The sequence below is a fragment of the Myotis daubentonii genome, chromosome 6, assembly GCF_963259705.1.
Source record: "Myotis daubentonii chromosome 6, mMyoDau2.1, whole genome shotgun sequence".
Lineage (NCBI taxonomy): Eukaryota > Metazoa > Chordata > Mammalia > Chiroptera > Vespertilionidae > Myotis > Myotis daubentonii.
In genome coordinates this window covers 9,111,032-9,134,120 of record NC_081845.1, presented here as the reverse complement: position 1 = coordinate 9,134,120, position 23,089 = coordinate 9,111,032, and the positions used below count along the sequence as shown (strand labels likewise).

The following is a 23,089-nucleotide window of genomic DNA, read 5'->3' as shown; positions in this document are numbered from 1 at the left end:
CGGTCGTTGTTTGTCCCTTCCACGGGCAACAAATAAAGTTTCTTTGTTCAAAAGCACTTTTTTTTAAGCCGCGGCGCGGCCTTTCGCAGCTCCTCCTCCGGGCCGGCCCCGCCTCCCTTCCTGCGGCGGGCGAGACCCCAGCGTCTGCGCGGGGGACGCCGAAGGCGATGGCGGCTTCTCCGCCGCCTCTGTCGGGACAGGACGAAGGGTCGGTGTCGCTTGCCTCGCCCAGTGCCCCGCTCTCTTCCCTCTTCCCCAGCTTTGCGTGAAGCCGGGCCTCGCCGGGAGGCTGTGGGTAACCGGTCGGGAAGCCGCGCGGCGGCTCAGTCCTGCCGGCGGGTGGCGCTTCCCCGGGCGGCCGGCTGCGCGGGGGCGAGGCGGGGCCGGGTGGCTCTCCCGGCTCCGCGCTCGGGTCGGCGGCTCCGCGCTCGCGCCGGCGGCGCAGCATCTTCCTTGCGGTGGCTCGTGGCGTCTCCCCGACCCGGGACCGGGCCGGGAGTCCGGCTGAGCCCACCCCGGACCCCGCCGCGATCCTGCCGGCGTTCTGGGGCGCCAACAGCCGCTCGCACCGGGCAGCCCCCCTGTCCTCACGGTGGTCTGTGCCGCGGTGTTACCCCGCATGTGCGACGCCCTCCTGCCTGTTTCTGGGTGCTGCGGAGCATGGCTTTCACGGTTCAATAAACGCGCTTTCTTTCCGGGGGGCGGGGCGGGGGCGCCGAGGGAGGTGGTGGTCAAATTCCCTGTAAAAGGAATCTCAGATGAATGGAGAATGTGTTTCTTCTAGCGTGCCGGTTAGGTTAAGCCGTAATCCTGCTGTTGAGAATCCTACCGGGTAAAGTTGTGGACACCGTAAAAAAAATCCGTTGGTATACATTGAACGGTCACGTTTACTATTGGAGCTACGCCCTTCTTCCCACTTATTGCAAAACACGAGAACACTCGTAAGAAAGTGACCTCGGTCTACTCCAGGGAGGCCAGAGAGAGAGAGACGCCGGTGGCCCCCTTTCGGCGGGCACTTGGGGTGCGGCCGGGAGGAGGGTTCGCTCGCTGCCCGAGCGCTGACCCGGAGGGTACCTGCCCCGGGCCCAGGCCTCTGAGGACACTCAGTAGCTGGAGAAAGAGCAATGCGAGCTTGACAGCCAAGCACAATCTTCAAAGCACTGCTTTGTAGCTGCTGCTTGGGAGGACTCAAGTGTCACCTCACTTAACGCTCCTTCTCTCCCCCCAGGGAACTAGTAGTGTTTTAAAAAGCATTTTTTTAAAATTGATTTTAGACAGAGAGGAAGGGCGAGAGAGAAAGAAACATTGATTAGTCGTTCCACTTATGTATGCATTTCCTGGTGGACTCTCGGATGCGCCCTGACGGTCTCAAACCCACAGCCTTGGCACACTGGGGTAGCACGCTAACCCACGGAGTTACTGTGCCAGGCCTCCTAGTGACGATTAAACGTTAAATTCTGATTACAGTGGTTATCACACATATTATAACCTAACCACTTTAGGTTACTCAAAGTAACACAGAATCGGCGTCTTCTGATTTTTTAAAATGTATACTTAAAAAAAATGTTCTTCTCGATTTTAGAGAGAAACGGGGGAGGGAGAAGCATCAATATGGATATGGGCTGCCTCCTGAGCACCCCGGACTGGGGACTGGCCTGCAGCCTGGACATGTGCCCTGAGCAACAGCTTGGTGCGTGGGTCGGTGCTCATTCACTGTAGTTTTATCGTTGTCTTTTGAGGAAACCTCAGTTACTCAGGGTATAACCCAATATTTAAAAAATTTCAGTAAGATATTTGAGTTTTTATATTGTTTTTTCTAATTGATTTTTAGAGAGAGGCAGGGAGAGAAACATCAGTGTGAGAGTTAAACATCTGTCATCAGTGGGTTGGTTGCCTCCTGCATGCTCCCTATCTTGGTCACCTGGGTGATGACCAACTGGCCAGGGAGATATTTGAGTTTTCAGAATTGTGCTGATCCCATCTTAAAGTTAGAATAGGTGTTTGGGCAGAGGTATTTACAAAATGATTATGTCAACTTTCTTTGTTTTTACTTTGTCTCTGATGATGTAAGTGAATTGATCAGCTCAGTTTTGTGCTCTCTAAAAACTGCACAGAATTTCACCACTGGCTAAAGTCTGCTTGTTTTCTAACTGTGTGCTGTATTTCATTACATATAAAATGATAATCTGTAAATCTGGGTGTTTGTAGGTCTAAACTCGACTATGTTTAATTTTTAAATGCAAATATACTCAAGTTTTCCCTTATTAGCTTTCTTTTACACTTTTAGAAAACCTTTTTTTTTTTTTTTGGTTGGGAGTGTGAGCTGGTAACATGCCTTAATTTTGCTTAGGGACAGAACAGGATGGAAGGAGTCATCGTGCAGGTAGAGAAGGCAGCAGGAAAAGCCTTTGAAAAGAATTAAAATTGGCTAAGACAGAGAAAAGAAAGCAGCAGGATCATAACTATCCTTGTTTTTCTAATACAGTAGAGTCTTGCAAGCCGTTTCACATCCACGGCCTTGTTCATTCTAAGTAGATGGTGTCACTTAGCAATTGATGTGGGAGGAGAGCCTGTTTGATTTTTAGAGTAATTCTTTTTTTGTCCTATCACATCGTTAAACTAGTTTCTGATTAAGGAGAATAAAAGTAATAGATCGGGAAAGGTAAGGATTTAACAGATTTCCGGGGAGAATCGGGTTAGAGGCACAAAGACTGCCTAGCTTTGATGACTTACCAGAGGAGTTGTCAGATTTTCCTGTCTTAATATAGTGGTAGCCAGACAATGCTGATTTTCCTTATAATGGTTGTATGAAAAGGAATTTTAATTTAAATGAGTTGCCCCAGAAACGAAAAGATGACCAGTCTTCTAGTATCAGTGCCACTAAGTTATACACTATGTATGTGATTCCTTTTTCTAGGTCGTTTGCATATCTTACAATTAAAGACAGAATACCACAGATCCTAACCAAGGCTATTGATACATTGCATCGACATAAAAATGAAATGTTTGAGAAACATGGAGAGGTATGAAATGTATTTGAACTTTAATTATTTTCTTAAATCTTTAGCAAACATACTAAGCTGTTTCCCCTCTTTGATAATGGTCATTCCACTTGAAGATAATGAAGGGACTAGTTATTAGATGAAACTTAAAAAAAAAACCTGGCAGAATAGATAAGGCAGGATAATGTTGATATGAGATGTGTGTGTGTGTGATTTGATTTTCAACTTAATTCTAAATTTAAATGTTTATAATAGTTTGTGAACACATAAGATGTAGTTTTGTAATATAGTATTTCTTTCCTTTTTAAGTTTAGGTCCATAAAAATGTGCTACCCTAGAGGAAGTATTCGTGTATATTTAAATATAAAATATATGTAAAATTTAATTATTTACATATAGATTATATATTTTTTAATATGTGTAAATGTTTCTTCCCTATTTCTGTAGAAAGGCATAGAAGCTGAAAAGAAAGCAATTTCTCTTCTTTCTAAATTGCGGAATGAATCACAGACAGACAAACCAATTGTCCCCTTGGTTGAGAAGTTTGCTGATACTGACATATGGAATCAGTACCTAGAACATCAACAGGGTCTTTTAAATGACAGTGATGGAAAACCAAGGTGGTTCTACTCACCATGGCTGTTTGTAGAATGCTACATGTATCGTAGAATTCATGAAGCAGTTATCCAGAGGTAAGTATATAACCATCAAATAAACGTTCAGATAACTTATGCTTTTTTTGACATTATAAAATGATAAGTTTGAAAATAAAAACCAGTGGAAACATGAATTTAGTTCAACAGCTATTAATGGCACTTCTGGGCATGCTGCAGGTGTTATCACTATAATAGATTCTTGGCAATTATAATCCACGTGCCCGGAGTAGACATAGATTGAAATATCTGAAGTAGGAACTAATGAAAAATTCTTACAAAAACTTATTTTTCTTCATGAGTAAAACATATTATACTTATTGAGGAAAAAGATGTTAATTTGAAATAATTATTATAACAAAGGGCAAAGTAAACATTCGTTTTATTTATAAAACTAGATTATATGTCAGTTAATTTGGTATAAGGAATCAATAGCACAGAGAAAATAGAAGGCATCTTAAAAGCTTTTATTAAAGTGTAATGTACATACAGACCAGTGCACATATCTTAACTGTTCAGCAACTTTACCAGAACATGCTTGCGTCCCTAGTGTCCAGATCAGGAGGCAGACCCGTCCTAGGACTCCAGGAGCCCCCGTGGATCCCCCTCCGTTCACTGCCATCCTGGCCCCTCAAGGAGAACCACTGCCTTGATCTGTTAGTTTTGCCTGTTTTAAAATTTCATTCCAGTGAAATTACATGGGATGTATTTTGGTATCTGATTTCTTTCATTCAGCATTATGTTGCTGAGATTCATCCCTATTGTTTGCATATAATTGTAAATAACTCATTTCTATATAGTATTGCAATATATGAGTATATCACAATCTTTTTAGCTCTTCTATTGTTGATAGGTATTTGAATAGTTTTTATTTTGCAGTGATTATAAAGAGTGCTGCTTTAGAGGGAAGGCGAGGGAGGGTGGATAGGTGGGAAGAGATCAACCAAAGAACTTGTATGCATATATGCATAACCCATGGACACAGACAGTAGGGTGGTGAAGGCTTGTGGCGGGGGAGGGGGGTAATGGGGGGTGGGGGGGAGGCTAGAGGGATCAGTGGGGCAAATAAGGAAACATGTAATACTTTCAACAATAAAGATTTAATTAAAAAACAAAAAGAGTGCTGCTATAAACATTCAAATGCCTGTGAACATACGGGTGTATTTTTGTTGGAGATGTACCTAGGAGTGAATCACCAGGTCATAGTGTATGCACATAAGCAGCTTTAGTAAATTCTAAAATAGCAAACATTTAAAAATCAGAAATCATACATAGTGATGTGAGTTTACTCTCTTAAATACAAGAAATAAAGCTCATTCTTAATATGAGGTGTGACTTTAAACTAATGAACAATTTGTTAATAAACTAGAACAGCCCAGCTGGTGTGGCTCAGCGGTTGAGATGGATTGAAGGCTCCATCCCCACTAGGGGGCGTGCAGGAGACAGCCAATCGATGTTTCTCATGGATGTTTCTGTTTCTCTATCCCTCTCCCTTCCTGTCTCTCTAAAATCAATAAAAAACATTAAAAAAAAAATAAAACACTAGAACAAAGGTTGGGAAAGTTTTTTTGGTAAAAGGCCAGAGAGTAAATATTTCAGGCTGTTGGGGCCACATGGTCTGTCGAAGCTCCTCAGCCCTGTCGCTGCAGTGCGAAAACAGCTCTGGACGCCACATAAAAGAATGAGCATGGCTGTGTTCCAGCTAAACTTCATTTATGGGCACTGGCATCGTAATTTCATGTGTCACAAAATATTCTTTCGATTGTTTCCAACCATTCAAAAATGTAAAACCATTCTTAGCTTGCAGGTCAGGCACAACAGGTGGTGGGCTAGGTTGGGTCTGCAAGCTGTAATTTTCTGACCCCAGCACTGGAGCCTATGTATCCAGCCAGTTTTTATTTTTTAAGTCGCTTGGAGGTACAGATTTATTTCAGCAGTGCTGCCATTGCTAAAAACACCTTTTCATTCTTTGGAATTTCTTTCAGAGCCAGTTTACAAGCCTCAAAATGAATATGTCTCATTATGTTTTAGTCACTCCTCATTTTTGACCAAAAATGTTTACTCCGTTTGATTTGATTCTACTGACAATGCTCTGAGTGACGTTTGGCTGTCTCCAAAAAGAAATGAACTCCAAAGGGTGAAGATGAGCGAGCACCGACAGGACGGTTAGCCATGTGCCTCAGGTTCTGAAGACCATTCAGAAAGTGCTTTGAGCAGTGGCAGCATCTTTGGAATAAGGGTGCACGCCCGAGCTGGCTGGTGCTGGAAGGAGCCAGCACTCATTTGGATTATACAGCCTGCTATGTTTTTGTTTTTGTTTTTCAAATATATTTTATTGATTTTTTTACAGAGAGGAAAGGAGAGGGATAGCGAGTTAGAAACATTGATCAGCTGCCTCCTGCACACTCCCTACTGGGCATGTGCCCGCAACCAAGGTACATGCCCCTGACCAGAATCGAACCTGGGACCCCCCAGTCCGCAGGCCGACGCTCTGTCCACTGAGCCAAACCGGTTAGGGCAAGTCTGGTATGTTTTTGTTTTTAAATCAATCCCATAACCGAGTCATTGTTTTCACCCTAAGGTAGCTACATGAGTAGATCTAAATGTACCCTAATTTAGAAGATCAGATCATCTGAACGGTCTTCACAGTTGATTCTGTTTAGGCCATTCAGTTAGTATTTATACCTTCTTAGTTATGCTTTTGTAGGGCAATATTAATATCATTTGATCTCATTGGACAGCTGTTGAGTGTTTCCTTCCACGACTCGCGTGGAGTAGGGTTCAGTATCTGAAAGAGGAGCCGCACAACAAATGAGAGAAAAAGACACGAGATAATTTTGCAATATTGGGGGACCAGGCGACAAGTCCCGAAGGACTTCCTCTCTGTGCTCAGGCCTCACCAAGCTTTTATTGATCTGGGATGCACCCATAGCATAGCCCTAGGCAGGTCACCCCCTGCAACAGGCAGACTAGCCCATCAGCAAGGATTTACATAATAATAAATGGGGGAGTAGTTTCAGCTACCACTGTCTGGACAAACAGAGGTGGCACCTAGCTCTGACCTTTGGGAGGGCTTCAAAGGCACCCAGCCTTGGGGGGGGGGGTTTCTCTGTCTATGCTTATCAGATAGTGAAGGCAATAAACAGTTTCCCACAGACAGCATGTGAATATAGCACATCATGGCACATATATCACCATTGGTTACAGTCAACTTGGGAGTAAAAGTTACCAAAAAAAAAACCAAACTAAAAATCTACACATAAATGATCAAAATATGTCAATATCATAAAACTTACATTAGTATGATCTGATTTATCTCAAGTAGTCATTGTGTTCCCATAATGCTCCTATGTTCGAATCTTAGTGTTTACTACATTATATTCAGATATTCTGTTTCTATCCATATGCTTGTTATTTGGAATCCACTTGAGCACCCAAAAAAATGTTTGTTAAACTGAAGCAGTTGTCTTAAAATTTTATTTCTCTTTCTCCTTTTGCCCTGGAAATGGGGTAAATAATTATGAATATGGTCACTAATTATTTAATACTTCCAGGGCACTTTTGGCAGTTAATTAAAATGAGTTTGGGGGATTTTGTGTACTTTGATTATCATTTTTGTGTAACTTGACCTATGTTATATATAGTGTGTTACCTGTCATTTAAAAAAAAATATATATATAATAATTGATTTCAGAGAGGAAGGGAGAGGGAGAGAGAGAATCATCGATCGGCTGCCTTCTGTACCCCCTACCCCCCCACTGGGGATCGAGCCTGCAACCTGGGCATGTGCCCTGACCGGGAATTGAACCTGAGACTTTTTGGTGCTTGGGACGACACTCAACCACTGAGCCACTCCGGCTGGACAGTTATCTGTCATTTTTGAGACCAAATGCTACTATTCTCTTTCCTTTAAAGAATGCAATTACTCAAACATATGGGAAAAAGATGCAGAGTTATATAAATGTTTCACTTATGTTTTTCTCTCACTTTAGTCCACCAATTGATGACTTTGATGTATTTAAAGAATCGAAAGAACAAAACTTCTTCGAGTCGCAGGAATCCATCATGGCTTTATGTATTCACCTGCGAGAGCTGATGCAAATAATTGAGCACCTGGATGAAAATCAGTTGAAAGATGAGTTTTTTAAACTTCTTCAGGTAAATGTGAGCATTCATCTCCTGAGTATATTTGTTGAGTTAAATAGTTAAAAAACAGACTGGTACACATTTAACAACAAAGCCCGGATATACATTGTCGTTTTAGTTATCATTGATCATTTATCATTTTAGTAGTAGTGTAATTCAAGAGATGACAATCCATTTGAGCTCTGAAAATGGGTTTTGCAATCTCTTCTACTGCACCTGCGGGTGATGTTCGTGGCTTCATAGGTTCTGTCATTCTTGAGAGAATACTTCACAGTCGTTTGGTTGGCCCAGCCTGACTTGGGCCTCAGTGTCTGCTTTGTCGCTTATTTGTGATTGGACCTGAGCAAGTTACTTAATTTCTCTGACCTGTAGTTTCTGTGTCTGTTCAATGACGGTGGTATTGAACACCTCATAATTTGATGTGAGAACCTGGATTCATTCACGTGAGTACTGCGCAGAGTCTGGAACACAGGATGTGCTGTCGTCATCATCAGGTAGAAACTGTCCTATTTCATACAGCCTCATTACACTTCTTCATCAAGCTTGTGTAAGTTTAGTTTTAAATTCTCATTCAAGACATCCTTACATTTATATACTAGGTTCGGAGCGGTTTGAAAATGTGTAGTTGTACGCAGTAGTTCCCCAGCCCTGACTGCCTAGGAAAAGTTAGAAACATTTCCAGAAGGAGATGTCAGAAAATGTTATGAAGAGAAATAACGCAGGGAAGGGGCCCAGGAGTGTTGGGTGCGGGAGGCCATATTGAGCCAGGAAGGACCGGCTGAGACCGTGCCCTGGGGGAAGCCTGAAGCGGGTGAAGCAGCAGATCACAGGCATGTCCGGTGTGAGAACCGAGAGGGGATTCTGTTGGAAATGAGAGAGGTAAGAGGAGGGGCTGGAAGGGCCACAGAAGGCAGGTTTGATTCCTAGAAGGAAATGGGAAGGTATTAGAGGGTTTGGATCAGAGGAGTAACATTAAATGACTTATTTCAAGGATTACTTCTGAAAACAGACCAAAGAGGCTCAGGGTAGAACCTGGAGATCTGTTATGAAAATGACTCAGGTCCAATTGGTAGCATCAGAGATGTTAAATCTCTCAAGATTCTGAATATACTTGGAAAGTAGAGGCTCCAGACAGGTTGTGGGACGTGGAACTTGTAGGGCAAGCGGAGCAAGCTGAGTGATGAAGAGGGAAAGGTCAGGGTATTGTTAACTAGTAAACCCAATTATCTTGTCTCCTCTGAACTATCCTTTATGTTTAGCTTAGAATTGAGAGAAGAAAAGCAGCACGTTACTCATTATCCACAGCTCGGTCATTCTTTCACAGCCTTTGTATATAATACGTTTTTCGTCCCATGAGTATAATAAGTTGTGAGAAGAAGGAGTACCAATCTGTTTTCTGTCACCTGCTTCGGCCGCTACCCAAAATTGCTGCTCTGCTCCCCAGTCAAGGAGCCAAAGCTGCCCCCGTCACTGTTCGTGAGCACCAGCAGGTTAACCTCCTGCAAGGAGCTCCCAGCTGTTTCAGTCTGTGGGAATGTTGACCTGTTCTTAAAACTATAAAACTCCACCCCTGCCACACAAACATTGCCATGTCTACTCTATCAAACATTGTTCTCAATGGCAGGCATGTAATGGTGAGAAAACAGACCAATCCTTGCTGGCATAGAACTTGTAGTCTTGAGGGAATATAGACAATCAGATAAGGGCACAAATCAATATAGACTTAATCACAGACTGGGAATATGCAGGAGGCCAACAGACCCTGACCTCAGCTGGGGGGGCCACCGTCTACACCAGTGCATGTTTCTTTATCAGAGTTGGACTTACACCTAAAAAAATGTGTGTGTGTAGGTGTGTGTGTGTATACACTTAATCCTTTAAAAATAGTATTCTTGGTTGGAACATGCATTTTCCTCTTATTTTGAATCATAAAAGTAGAATCTGTTTTGGCTACTATTTATTGAGTACTTCTATATGCTAGTTATTGGATACATTACTTACACCCATTATGTCAATTCTCGCAATAACTCTGTGAGGTAAATACTATTTTTATCTCATTTTTTAGTTGCATAACCTGAGCCTTGGGGGTCTGTACTTACCAGTGGTTGTTAATTGGAAATGCAGGGACTTGAGCCCAGGCCTGCCTGCTTCCAGAGCCTGCACTCCTACACACGTACTTTTAGTTATAGCTTTAGGAAGAAGGTTATATGCCATTTCCCACAAAATAAGCTTGAGTATTGTTTCAGTTTAAAGTGGAATGATAGATTATTAGAGTTGGAAGGGTCTTTAGACTAGACATCCCCTTGTCCAATTTCTTTATTTTACAAGTGAGAGAACTAAATCCTAGGGAGACTGGATTTACTCACAGAAATTGAGCAGGTTTTTGGGGGGTTAGGGGTGGGGCTGGGAGGAAAAAAGTCACTTACTTTTCTCTTGACACTGAATTATAAAGTAAACTTTGTGGCTTCTTTTTGGATCTTGTTCTTATATCTGCAAGAAGCAAAAAATTTCATTCTGATTAAATGATATGGGTCATTAAAATCATTCAAACCAGTTTTTAAAATTTCACTACATACTAACCAATTAAAAGTTTTAGTGTTTTCCCTTTTCTTAAAAAATAATGTGTTTGTTTATGATTTTATAGAGGGAGGAAGGGAAAGGGAGAGAGAGAGAAACATCAATGTGAGAGAGAAAGAAACATTGGTCACCTGCCTCATGCACACCCCCTACTGGAATCAATCCTGCAACCCAGGCATGTGCCCTGACCAGGAATCAAACCTGAGACCTTTTGGTGCATGGGATGATGCTCAACCAATTTAGCCACAAGGGCAGGGCTGTTTTACCTTTCTATACAACATCATGCAAAGTGGATTTGATGGGCGTTCTGTAGAAATGAATTTTATGAATACTTTTAGCAACCCTGTCCCCGACATCCTGCATGTTAGTTTTTGTTGGTTATTCAGAAGAAGGGTAAATGTTTTGTACTTTTTCTTTTTCAGATTTCACTGTGGGGAAATAAGTGTGATCTGTCTCTATCAGGTGGGGAATCCAGTTCTCAGAAGACCAATGTAATAAATTCTTTGGAAGACCTAAAGCCTTTCATTTTAGTGAATGACATGGAACATCTTTGGTCATTGCTTAGCAATCGCAAGAAAACAAGAGAAAAAGCATCTATTGTTAGAGTGGATATTGTTCTGGATAATTCTGGGTTCGAACTTGTTACAGATTTAATATTAGCCGACTTCTTGTTGTCTTCTAAATTAGCTACCGAGATCCATTTTTATGGAAAAATGATTCCATGGTTTGTTTCTGATACTACTATACATGATTTTAATTGGCTGATTGAACAAGTAAAATATTCTGATCATAAGTGGGTATCTGAGTGTGGGGCCAACTGGGAAAATTATGTTAAGACGGGCAGGTGGGTTTACCATGATCATATATTTTGGACACTGCCTCATGAATTCTGTGCAATGTCTCAGGTTGCTCCTGACTTATATGCTGAACTACAAAAGGCACATTTAATTTTATTCAAGGGTGATTTGAATTACAGGAAGTTGACGGGTGACAGAAAATGGGAGTTTACTGTTCCGTTCCACCAAGCTTTGAACGGCTTCCATCCCGCCCCCCTCTGCAGCATCCGCACGTTAAAAGCGGAGATTCAGGTTGGTCTGCAGCCCGGGCAAGGTGAACAGCTCATGGCCTCTGAGCCCAACTGGCTGACCACTGGGAAATATGGAGTATTTCAGTTTGATGGTCCACTTTGACTTGGTTTCTGAACTCTGACTTATGTAGAAAGATCTGACAGGCAACAATCGTCCTCGGAAAAGCAGTGTGTGAATTTAGTCACGTGACTGCTTTGCTTTAGCACTGAGCAGCTGGGCTTCTTGGGGCTCAGTTATATACTCTGGATGCCTTTTTCTTTGAACATTTTGCCCCATACATTGTTTTGGGGATAGATGGGTTAAACTAGTCACAGGTCTTTGCATTTATGTTGGAATCTTAGTGACTTATTTCAAGTTACATGCATAATTTCAAATGGTTTTCATCAGCTTATTTTTAATTGGGCAGAAAGCAATATAAGGGAATAAATAAACTTTTTACAGAAAATACTATGCTGCATGGTATTTAATATCCTAGGAAGCATGGAATTTTATTTAACTTGATTTGGGGCTCTAGAAATAAGGGCTCTGTAAAAATATACATCTTAAATATGCTTTATAAAGAGGGGCATTTCTTACAACTGTGATATTTGAACACATGAAAGTAAAACTTACCTCATAATTTAAGTATACTTTTGTTCTTAAGTTTTATTTAATTTCAGTTGCCTGTTTCATTTGCCTACATTTGGATTTTGATTGACCTTTGGAATTGTAGGGAGCACAAAATTGAACAGAATGAAATAAATGATATTTGAAGAAAAACATAATACCTTTTGCATTCTATTTGTGGTCAACTGAAATATAGTATTTTAACATGTTTTAAATGAACAGATTTTTAGATCGCTTGGCAGTTTTAAAATATGCTTTAGATAGAAAAGATTCTTGTGCATTGAATTTGGAGTACTACCAACGAGTTGAATCTTTTTTATATTCTTACATATTTATTGGTGATCACCAGTATTAAAAACAATATGTTTCAGGTCAGTTTGTTTTGAAACTGAAATTGGAAATAAACCTAGAAATGTTTTCTTGCACTAGAATAATAAAATGAATTGTACTGAGAGTCACATTGGTTTTATTTTCTAGTGGGGAAAGTCAAGAAGGGGAGATTTAAAATGAGGTGTATATAATGAAGAAACTCATAATGTATACTATAGATATTGCCAAAGCAGTACTTAAATTGTATCATTAAATGAAATTATATTGTATGCCTTTAAGTGTTTAACATTTGTTTGTAAAGTCTATATATATAAAAGGATAAGTATCCATCCGTCCGACTGGTAGCTATGATGAGCAATGACTGCCAGGGGTTAGATGCTCAACGCAGAAGCTGCCATGACGTGCACTGGCCATTTTAAAATAAATGGCACCACGGACCTGGCACCGACAAACCAACACTCGGCTTCCCCCAAGTGGGACACAGGCCCCACCACCACCCTGGAGCGATACCCCACCAAATCACAGCCAACGCTGCCAAGACCCCATGGCGCAAAATGCAGCCCACAGCCCAGCCTAGAAACGGTGGCTGTGGCCGGGTAATGACGTCACAGAGCAATGCCCGGCTTCCTCTCCCTAGTGACTGGCAACCTTGGAGTTTCTTCAGCCCAGAAACATGACTTGCTTTATAGCCAGGTGCAAACATTTTATAGTTTAACCAAACGTTTGTGTAGTATTTTCCTATGTTTCATCTCATTTGATCCTCACAGAAGTCCTGGAGTAGGTAGATAGGAGACTTGGTAGAATCCTATTTTCATTAGCAAGAAATGAATAGCGATATTAAAATATTTCTTCTAAGTAATTTCCTTTCAATGTGCACAAGTCCGTGCATCGGGACACTAGTATTTATATAAAGCTGCATATTTTGAATTTACTCTTTCCTTATCTACATATGTTCCTGTTATAAACATTAAGTTACTTAAATACTGAGCATATTAGAATTATTTGCTGACACTTGACATAAGTTAGAACACAATTGAACATTTGTGTCATCTTTACAGTCACAGTGTGACCTATGGTATAATATATTTCATTTTCCAAAGCACTGGATGTTTTATATTTTTACCATGTTTTATCAACATGAAATTAGGATGTCTGAGGAAGTAGTTCACCCCCTCCTACAAGAAAGAGAACAAGGAAGCAAGAAAGGTACCCTCTGGAAGAGGAAGTCAAGGTTGCATTTAAACAAATGCTTAGCAGAAAAAAGCCCTCCTATAGTTTCACTAGTTGATTTTTTAACCAATTTTTTTTGAGATATGATTTACATACATGATTCATCCATTTAAGTGGATAGCATTTTAGTATATTCACAGGGTTGTGCATCCATTACCAAAATCTAATTTCAGAACATTTGCATCACCCCTGAAAGAAACCCTGTACCCACTGACAGTCATTCCCCACTCCCCTCTCAGCACTTGGCAACCAGTAGTCTACTTTCTGTCTGTGGATTTGCCTATGCAGATATGAACCATAAACTATGTGGTCTTTTGGTGACTGTACCTACGCCAAACATAAAGGCCTTGGTGGGGTGTTGCTCCAGGGTGGTGTCAGGGCCTGTGTCCCACTTGGGGGACACCGAGTGTTGGTTTGACCTATTTCTTTCCAAGGTTCATGAGATGCAGTGCGTGCCAGTACGTCATTCTTTATTGCTGAGTCATACTCCATTGTATGGATATACCACATGGATAATCCATATTTGTCCATTTATTGGTGGACGGACATTTGGTTTTCCACTTTTTTGAGAATAATGCTATTATGAACATGTACACTTTTCTTTTTAGTACAGTTTTCAGTTCTCTTGGGAGAAAGTACTAGATCATATGGCAGCTGAGTTTTAATGGTTTGAGGAACTGCCAAACTGTTCAAAAGTGTTTACAACATTTTACATTTCTACCAGCAATGTATGAGGGCTCCGATTTCTCCATTCTTGTCAGCACTTGTTATTGTCTGTGTTTTTTATTTTAGCCATGCTGCTGGGTATGAAGTGGTATCTCATTGTGGTTTTAATTTGTATATCCCTAATGAGAAATGATGTGCATATTTTCATGTGCTTATTGGTGATTTGTATGTCTTGGAGAAATGCTTTTAATTCCTTTGTCCACTTAAAATTAGATTTTATTATTGAGTTGTAAGAGTTGGTTCTGCATACAAGTCTCATCAGATAATAATTTGCAAATGTTTTCTCCCATTCTGTAGTTTTGTCTTTTTACTTTCTTCATGGTATCATTTGCAACACAAAACTTTTAGATTTTGATGAAGTTTTATCTGTTTTCTCTTTTGTTGCAAAACATTGGCTTTTAAACTGCTGCTTAACATCCTTAAGAGCCACTGAAGTGAGGGACCAAGGCACCCAGTGGACAGGGCTGCCTACAGTCCTTTCCCGCTCCCACACTTGTTTCCATTCCAGCAAATTTGGCCTGTAGGTTTGGCGCAGGCAGAGTAGCATGATGGGATGGGGAAAGCTGAGGCTTTGGGGGCAGGTTTCCCAAAATGGCATCTGCGATTGTTTCAACTGCTGATACCATACTTGGTTAAGTATGAAGTAACTCCTGGATAAAGCAGCTCATGAATTTTATGCAATGTTTTTTATCAAGACATAGATTCAGTATCAGGTGTATTATGATGGAAATGTAGATGAAGGGCAGGTAAATCAATGGGGGATGGTGTTTTTTTCTCCTTTTTGATAGAACAGCAGATGAACAAAATTTGTAGGGATAATTAATTAATTAATTAATCTATTTTTAAATTTAAATTTCCCCCCATTGATCGATCCCACCCCCCAGGACACACCCCCCTTACTGTCTGTGTCCATTGGTTATACTTCTATGCATGCATGTAAGTCCTTTGGTTGATCTCTTACCCCCTCCACCCCCGCCACCCTCCCCTGCCTTCCCTCTGAGGTTTGATGGTCTGTTGGATGCTTCTTTGTCTCTGGATCTATTTTTGTTCATCAGTTTATGTTGTTTATTATATTCCACAAATGACTGAGATCATGTGATACTTATCTTTCTCTGACTGGCTTATTTCACTTAGCATAATGCTCTATAGGTCCATCCATGCTGTTGCAAATGGTAAGAGTTTTCCTTTTTTACAGCAGCATAGTATTCCACCGTGTACATGTACCACAGTTTTCTAATCCACCCATCTGCTGATGGGCACTTAGGCTGTTTCCAAACCTTAGCTATTGTAAATTGTGCTGCTATGAACATAACGGTGCATACATCCTTTCTGATTGGTGTTTCTGATTTCTTGGGATATTTTCCTAGAAATGGGATCACTGGGTCTAATAGGAGTTCCATTTTTAATTTTTTTAAAAATATATATTTTATTGATTTTTTACAAAGAGGAAGGAAGAGGGATAGAGAGTTAGAAACACCCATGAGAGAGAAACATCGATCAGCTGCCTCCTGCACACCCTCCACTGGGATGTGCCCGCAACCAAGGCACATGCCCTTGACTGGAATTGAACCTGGGACCCTTCAGTCTGCAGGCTAACACTCTATCCACTGAGCCAAACCAATCAGGACTATTTTTAATTTTTTGAGGAAACTCCATACTGTTCTCCACAGTGGCTGTACCTGTCTGCATTCCCACCAGCAGTGCACGAGGGTTCCTTTTTCTCCGCATCCTCTCCAGCACTTTGTCGTTTGTTGATTTGTTGATGACAGCCATTCTGACAGGTGTGAGATGGTACCTCATGGTCATTTTGATGTGCATCTCTCAGATGATTAGTGACTTTGAGCATGTTTTCATATGTCTCTTGGCCTTCTGTATGTCCACTTTTGAAAAGTGTCTAGTTAGGTCCTTTGCCCATTTTTTTCATTGGATTTTTTTATCTTCCTTTTGTTAAGTTGTACGAGTTCCTTATACATTTTGGAGATTAGGCCCTTATCGGATATAACATTGGCAAATATGTTTTCCCATGTATGTAGTGGGCTCTCTTGTTTTTTTTTTTTTTTTTGATGGTTTCTTTTGCTGTGTAGAAGCTTTTGATTTTGATGTAGTCCCATTTATTTTCTCCTTACTTTCCATTATCCTAGGAACTGTATCGGTAAAGATATTGCCATGACATATGTCTAATATTTTGCTGCCTATGGATTCTTTTAAGATTTTTATGGTTTCCCATCTTATGTTTAAGTCCTTTATCCATTTTTTAAAAATATATTTTATTGATTTTTTACAGAGAGGAAGGGAGAGAGAGAGTCAGAAACATCAATGAGAGAGAAACATTGATCAGCTGCCTCCTACACACCCCCCACTGGGGATGTGCCCGCAACCAAGGTACATGCCCTTGACGGGAATCGAACCTGGGACCTTTCAGTCCGCAGGCCGACACTCTATCCACTAAGCCAAACCGGTTAGGGCAGTCCTTTATCCATTTTGAGTTTATTTTTGTGTATGGTGTAAGTTGGTGGTCAAGTTTCTTTCTTTCTTTTTCTTTTTTTTTTTTTTTGCATGTATCTGTCCAATTTTCCCAACACCATTTATTGAAGAGACTATCTTGACTCCATTGTATGCTTTTCCCTCCTTTGTCAAATATTAATTGAGCATAATGGCTAGGGTCGATTTCTGGGTTCTCCGTTCTATTCTACTGGTCTATATGTCTGTTCTTGTGCCAGTACCAGGCAGTTTTGAAAACAGCGGCTTTGTAATATAGCGGCTTTGTGATATCTGAAAAAAACCCAAACAACTGGGGGCAATATTTTGTGTTTGATAAAACACAATAATGCTTTTGAACCTTTATAAAACCAGAACCCCTGTTCAACCTCAAGGTCATGTTTCTAGCAAAGATCCTTCACAAAAGGCAATTTCAACGCTGTCCAAACCCTTTACTTACATTTTCTGAAAATTATAGAGTGGATTGAAAACAATGCAGAGTTAGATTAATTAAAATTCCCCCTCCCACTCATTTTCCTAACAGCTCTGTCTGCCCTGAATCCCACTGAGCCTTGTTGGGTGCTTCTGCCTCCACAAAGCTTTTCTCTATTCTAGCTCCTTCCTTTCTTCTTCTTTTAAAAAATATATTTTTATTTATTTTAAAGAGGAAGGGAGATAGAGATGGAAACATCAGTGATGAGAAAGAATCATTGATTGGTTGCTTCCTGCATGCCCCACACTGGGGATTGAGCCTGCAACTTGGGCATGTGTCCTGAGTCAAACCATGACCTCCTGGTTCATAGGTCAACACTCAAACCCTGAGCCATGCTGGCCGGCTACTCCCTCCTTTTTTGCTGGACTAGGGTTGAGGCTCAGGGACACGGAACACTTCCACACATGCTTGTCTTATTACCTAGATAAAATGCTAATGTCATGTCTGACACAGTAAACAATAAGTGACATCGTGAAATTGTAGAAAATGAATAAAGCAGAGGGGAAAACAAGAACATAATCCGACTACCTCCAAATGTTCCTGTTAAGATTTTGATATATGTATTTCTAAGTTTTTCTTCATGTGTAGACATATTTTTTACATTTCTAAGATAAGAAAGCAGGATCATACTGTTTAACATTTTTTTTTTTTTTTTAAATTCTGAAGTATGTTTTAACTCCTAAAGTTTTTGTCTGGTTGGTTTGTTTTTATTATTGCTGTCATTTTACTTTTATAACTTTTTCCTAGTTTAGTGAACTAATAAGTGTTTGTGTTAGACTCATAGCCCCAAATTCTCACTATTGAACTAGTTTAGGAACTAATTAGCAATTAGTTCCTGCTGAGGGGATAAAGTGTTTTGTTTTGTTTTTTTCTTGGATAGCAGTATGATCTGGGGCTCTGTAATGGTCCAAGACTCATAAATCCCTGTTTCCTGTTAACTGTGTGCCCTAAGTCACATTCTCACCATTTTACTGGAAAAGGAGAAGTTATTTCTGGTCAAATTGAGCTACATTCAATGTCAAATCTGGATTTCCCTAGGGAAACCCGAGTCCTGCTGAAAGATAGCAGCGTTCTGGCATCCTCTAGTGGCCACCTGGATATTCCCTAACCGCATCTTCCCCTTCCTTTGTAAACTAAAGGCAGGAGTTACTGTTGCATGTGGAGCATTAGTTAGGATATGATGACACCCCCCCCTCCCCCCGTGAGAGACCGCCACTCACGTTGTCTCCTGCCTTTCTGTGTTTCTGTGGTGGGTGACATTTCCCCCTTCCAGTGTATTTAATGTTCACCCCATTTTCAGATCTTTTAGAAAGTAGAAGGAAGATTGGTTCTTACCAAAGACACTTCCAATATTGATTCTCATTAGCCATGCATTTTGGGGGGCAGCCTCTGACGACAGTGTCTTCAGGAATTTGTCCCCCCCCCCCCAGCCACAGAGGAGGTGCTCAATGAATGACTGATAGGTGACACATTCCAGCATTTAAAGTAACTTATTTTATTTTTTTATTTTTATTTTTTTAAATATATTTCATTGATTTTTCACAGAGAGGAAGGGAGAGAGACAGAAAGCCAGAAACATCGATGAGAGAGAAACATCGATCAGCTGCCTCCTGCACATCTCCCACTGGGGATGTGCCTGCAACCCAGGTACATGCCCTTGACCGGAATCAAACCTGGGACCCCTCAGTCCGCAGGCCGACGCTCCATCCACCGAGCCAAACCGGCTTCGGCTAAAGTAACTTTTAAACTTCTGAGGTGATGCTGTTGAAATTGAAGCCTGAAGGGTGAGAAGGATCTGCTAGAAAGCCTGACCAATTAGATCAGCTAGTACTGATCGAACGGATTAGGAATATAGAATTGGGAGTTTTCCATAAGTGTGTGCCTCTTTGAATACTGTTTTATTCCTTCAATATTGTGATCAGCTTCCCATTTGTTAGAAATTCTTAAAAAATGTGATTTTTAAAGTGTCTATACCGTTTCATCATATAGCTAGACCATATTTTCTTTTGCTATGTCGTTTTCAAAACTTCTGCTATTATAAAAGAAAAGGAAGTGAACATCTTCAGGCAACTTAGTGCCACTAAGACTTGCAAGTCTTCAGTGACTGTGAGTCATTTGAAGCCACCACCCCCCTAGACAGTGTTTGTATTAGACTTTCAGCCCCAACCTATTGAGTAATTGCTTTACATGAGAAAGGGAAGTTGCTTTTTTCCTTACTTAAAAAACTCATGCTATATACCATGCTGATGACTTTCAGTTCTGCTTGAGTTCAATACAAAGTTTAGGCACAAGGGGGAGATCCGTTAGCATAATAAAGTGGCTAGATTTTTCTTCTGTACTATTTACTACAGAGATTTCAGCAAGAAACGCTGGCCGAGTATAATTTTCATTGTTGACGGCACACATTCCTGTGGTTTCAACTTTCAAATCGTTACGCTGGAGCCAGGGTTCTGGCATCTGCCGTGGTAAAACACAGGTCAAAGACAATACAATTGTGTCCTCATGCTTTTCTTGGCTGAATTTTTTTGTATATGTACAATACAACAAAACATTACAGTGGTTTATTGTAGAAGTATATCAAAACGTGAATTTGGAAGCAAAATTAAAATTTAGGGAAAACGGAAAAAAGAAATAGCATTGTAACAATGTAGAAAAGTCACACAAGAAACTTAGTAAGAAAACAAAAATGATTTCTTTCTAGCCCAGCCAGTGTGGCTCATTGGTTGAGCATTGACCTATGAGCCAGGAGGTCATGGTTCCATTCCCAGACAGGACACATGCCTGGGTTGTGAGCTCCATACCCAGTGTGGGCATGCAGGAGGCAGCCAATTAATGATTCTCTTTCATCATTGATGTTTCTGTTTCTCCCTCTCCCTTCCTCTCTGAAACCAATAAAAATATATACATTTTTAAAAGATTTCTTTCTATTTGCTTATAATCTGTGCTTGAAGGAAACAAGCGATACTATCTTTGTTTCCTTATTTTGTAAATTTTAATACAGCAAATTAATTTCTACTATGATTGAAAAAATTTAAAGGAACTAATATTCCAATTCTATTGCACATTTAAGAAGGTACAAATTGAGCTTGGTTTGTCTCCAACAGAGAGATTTGGTGTCCAAGGAGTTCAGCAGACAGAATCCAGGTGGCCTGAAGACTTGGGTGGGGAACATGTCATCTTTATTTTTATGAATATTGAATTGAAATTTAGTATTCCATTTTGAATATGGGCCACGAACCTCAGCAATATTAGCTGCACCTGTACTTTTGTCACTTGTAGAAACCACAGATCTTTTAATATGATGTCACAGTGGTTTAGCTATTTTGAAATACTATTTTATCACTGTCAAAAATTTAGATATCTTATTTGGAAAAGTTTATGGCATGAAAGCAAGTTAAGAACACCTTATTTTTCTCCGTTTCTTTCCATTTTCCTTTATTTTTCACAAAGTTGGTGAAAGGCATGTTAGGTTTATTTTTATTTTTTATTTCTTGCAGGAAAGAGAAGACACTTTATACTGTCTTTTCTCTTCCCATCTCACACTTCACTTAATACCAATGGGCACTTAGGCTGTTACCAAATCTTAGCTATTGTAAATTGTGCTGCTATGAACATAACGGTGCATACATCCTTTCTGATTGGTGATTCTGTTTTCTTGGGATATATTCCTAGAAGTGGTATTACTGGGTCAAATGGAAGTTGCATTTTTAATTTTTTTTGAAGAAACTCCATACTGTTCTCCACAGTGGCTGCACCAGTCTGCTTTCCCACCAGCAGTGCACAAGGGTTCCTTTTTCTCTGCATCCTCGCCAGCACTTGTCATTTGTTGATTTGTTGATGACAGCTATTCTGACAGGTGTGAGGTGGTACCTCATTGTTGTTTGATTTGCATCTCTCGGATGATTAATGACTTGGAGCATATTTTCATATGTCTCTTGGCCTTCTGTATGTCCTCTTTTGAAAAGCAGCACAATATTAAGTGCTTTACTCATAATGTGGCATAATATCCTCATAAAAATCCTGAAAGCAAATTTTTTATTACATTAAGCATATAAAAGCACCGAGTCTGCGTGTTTTCAAATAACATAAGGCTACTCAACTAGTCAATGACAGAGCCAAAGCTTAAACTTCTATCTGCTGAACTCTAAAACTCAAGTTAAGGCTTTTATTTGAAGTTACTATGTTATTAGCATAAGTTGTAACCATGTAATTAAATTCTTTTTTAAAATGAGTAAATATACTATCAATGGACATATGAGCCCTCGGATTAGGTGGATAGTAAGCCCTATTATGAGTTAATAAATATTTTAAAGTCTCTGTAGAAGAAAAAAAACTGACCTAAATATCAATTTTATGCTTTATTTTTTCAAATATATTTTTATTGACTTCAGAGATGAAGGGAGGAAGGGAAGGAGGAGGAGAGAGAAGGGGGGAGAGAGAGAGAGAGAGCGAGCGCACAACGATAAGAGAGAATCATTGATTGGCTGCTTCCCGCATGCCCCACCCTGCGGATTGAGCCCCAAACTTGGGCGAATGCCCTGACTAGGAATCGAATCATGACCTTCTGGTTTATAGGTCGACACCCAATCCGTGAGATGACTCAACTTTATGCTTTAAAATAATTTGGAATGGAGGCGACTGAGAATATATTATTTTTCTGTATCATTATATTTCCTATCATAGGGCACATACGAATTCATGGAATTTTACAATAGTCTGAACACCACATTGAGAAAGGAAGTATTCTGCAAAACCTTTGATGTAGAGGGCTGAGCATCAGCAAACCCAGTAATGAAAGGATGCCTCTTATGTTTCATGCCACCAACCAGCTGAAAAACAGTGGGTAGTTATTTTGAAAGGAAATTATTTTTGAGAACAGATGGAAGTGATTTGACAAGAATGAACTGGCTCATTCTTCCAACCAAAAATTGTTTTTCTGTCTTGGTGCAATCTAAAATTTGTTCATATAAATGATTACCCTTCTTGCCCAATCTTTGATAGCATTACTGATAAGTCATTTAAAATTAAATGAGGCACAATTTTATATTAATCTGTAAAAGTATGCTTTAATTTTATATTTCTAGATCCTTTCTCATCGGTTCCCAAATGGAATGTGATTTGAATGGCTGAAACCCTAATAATGGAATCTTAGAGAAGACCCATCAGTGACTGTTCATTATTGAGGTAAGTTCTTGTTCAAAGAGTTGGTAACATGGGCAAGGGATCTGAATTTCAGTTCCAGCTCTATTACTAATTAACTATGTGATTTTTAGCGAGGTGTCCAATTATTCTGCTACTTAACGTCCTTATACATAAGCGGAAACTCATTTTTAGCTCTGATCTAATTTCATGATCTAATTGTCTATGTATGTTTGTTTGTTTGTTTGCCATACACGAAGACAGGTAATCCTATTTACTCTTCTGGCACAAAAGTTGGCATTTTGCCTTTATGGAAAATTCTACTTCCTTCTTTCTACTTTGTTTATGTCATTTTTTCTTCATGGAAAACTCTAGTTTTTCTCTATATTCATCTCTGTTTAACCCATTGAAAGATTGGCTGATTTCCCTTGGTGATTCTGATGTATAAGATGATGATCCCTGCCACTTTTTGCTGATACCATTAATCTTATTTTAAAAACCATACAAAAGTACTATAGAGCAAATACATTTAAAAGTTATTGTTTTGAGGTAACATTTGGCCTAACCCCCCAAAATTCCCTCACGCTATATCTGTATAGTCTCCTGTGCCCCCACCCCAAA

The 23,089-nt window shown here is 40.1% G+C and overlaps 1 protein-coding gene across 7 annotated transcripts; it reads left to right on the top strand.

Moving 5' to 3' along the window:
* The first annotated feature begins 51 nt into the window (after positions 1–51).
* Positions 52–22,172, top strand: ARMT1 (acidic residue methyltransferase 1). 7 transcript variants are annotated; one of them, XM_059700052.1, is made up of 5 exons: positions 52–208; positions 2,918–3,023; positions 3,450–3,694; positions 7,648–7,813; positions 22,013–22,172. In XM_059700052.1, exons 1-5 carry the CDS (start codon positions 168–170, stop codon positions 22,100–22,102), a joined length of 648 nt encoding a protein of 215 aa, XP_059556035.1. In that variant the 5' UTR covers positions 52–167; the 3' UTR covers positions 22,103–22,172. The 7 variants fall into 7 exon arrangements, with proteins under 7 accessions (XP_059556035.1, XP_059556033.1, XP_059556036.1 ...); XM_059700050.1 differs by lacking the exon at positions 22,013–22,172 and adding an exon at positions 10,801–12,526; XM_059700053.1 differs by lacking the exon at positions 22,013–22,172 and adding an exon at positions 8,174–10,792.
* Positions 22,173–23,089: the final 917 nt, after the last annotated feature.

What these genes read in the sequence shown, in the direction of transcription:
- ARMT1 (XM_059700050.1), top strand. Translation starts at nt 168, where the DNA reads ATGGCGGCTTCTCCGCCGCCTCTGTCGGGACAGGACGAAGG. An exon ending in CATGAAGCAGTTATCCAGAG is followed by an intron (nt 3,695 to 7,647) that starts GTAAGTATATAA and finishes CTCTCACTTTAG; the next exon opens with TCCACCAATTGATGACTTTG. An exon ending in AGTTTTTTAAACTTCTTCAG is followed by an intron (nt 7,814 to 10,800) that starts GTAAATGTGAGC and finishes TTTCTTTTTCAG; the next exon opens with ATTTCACTGTGGGGAAATAA.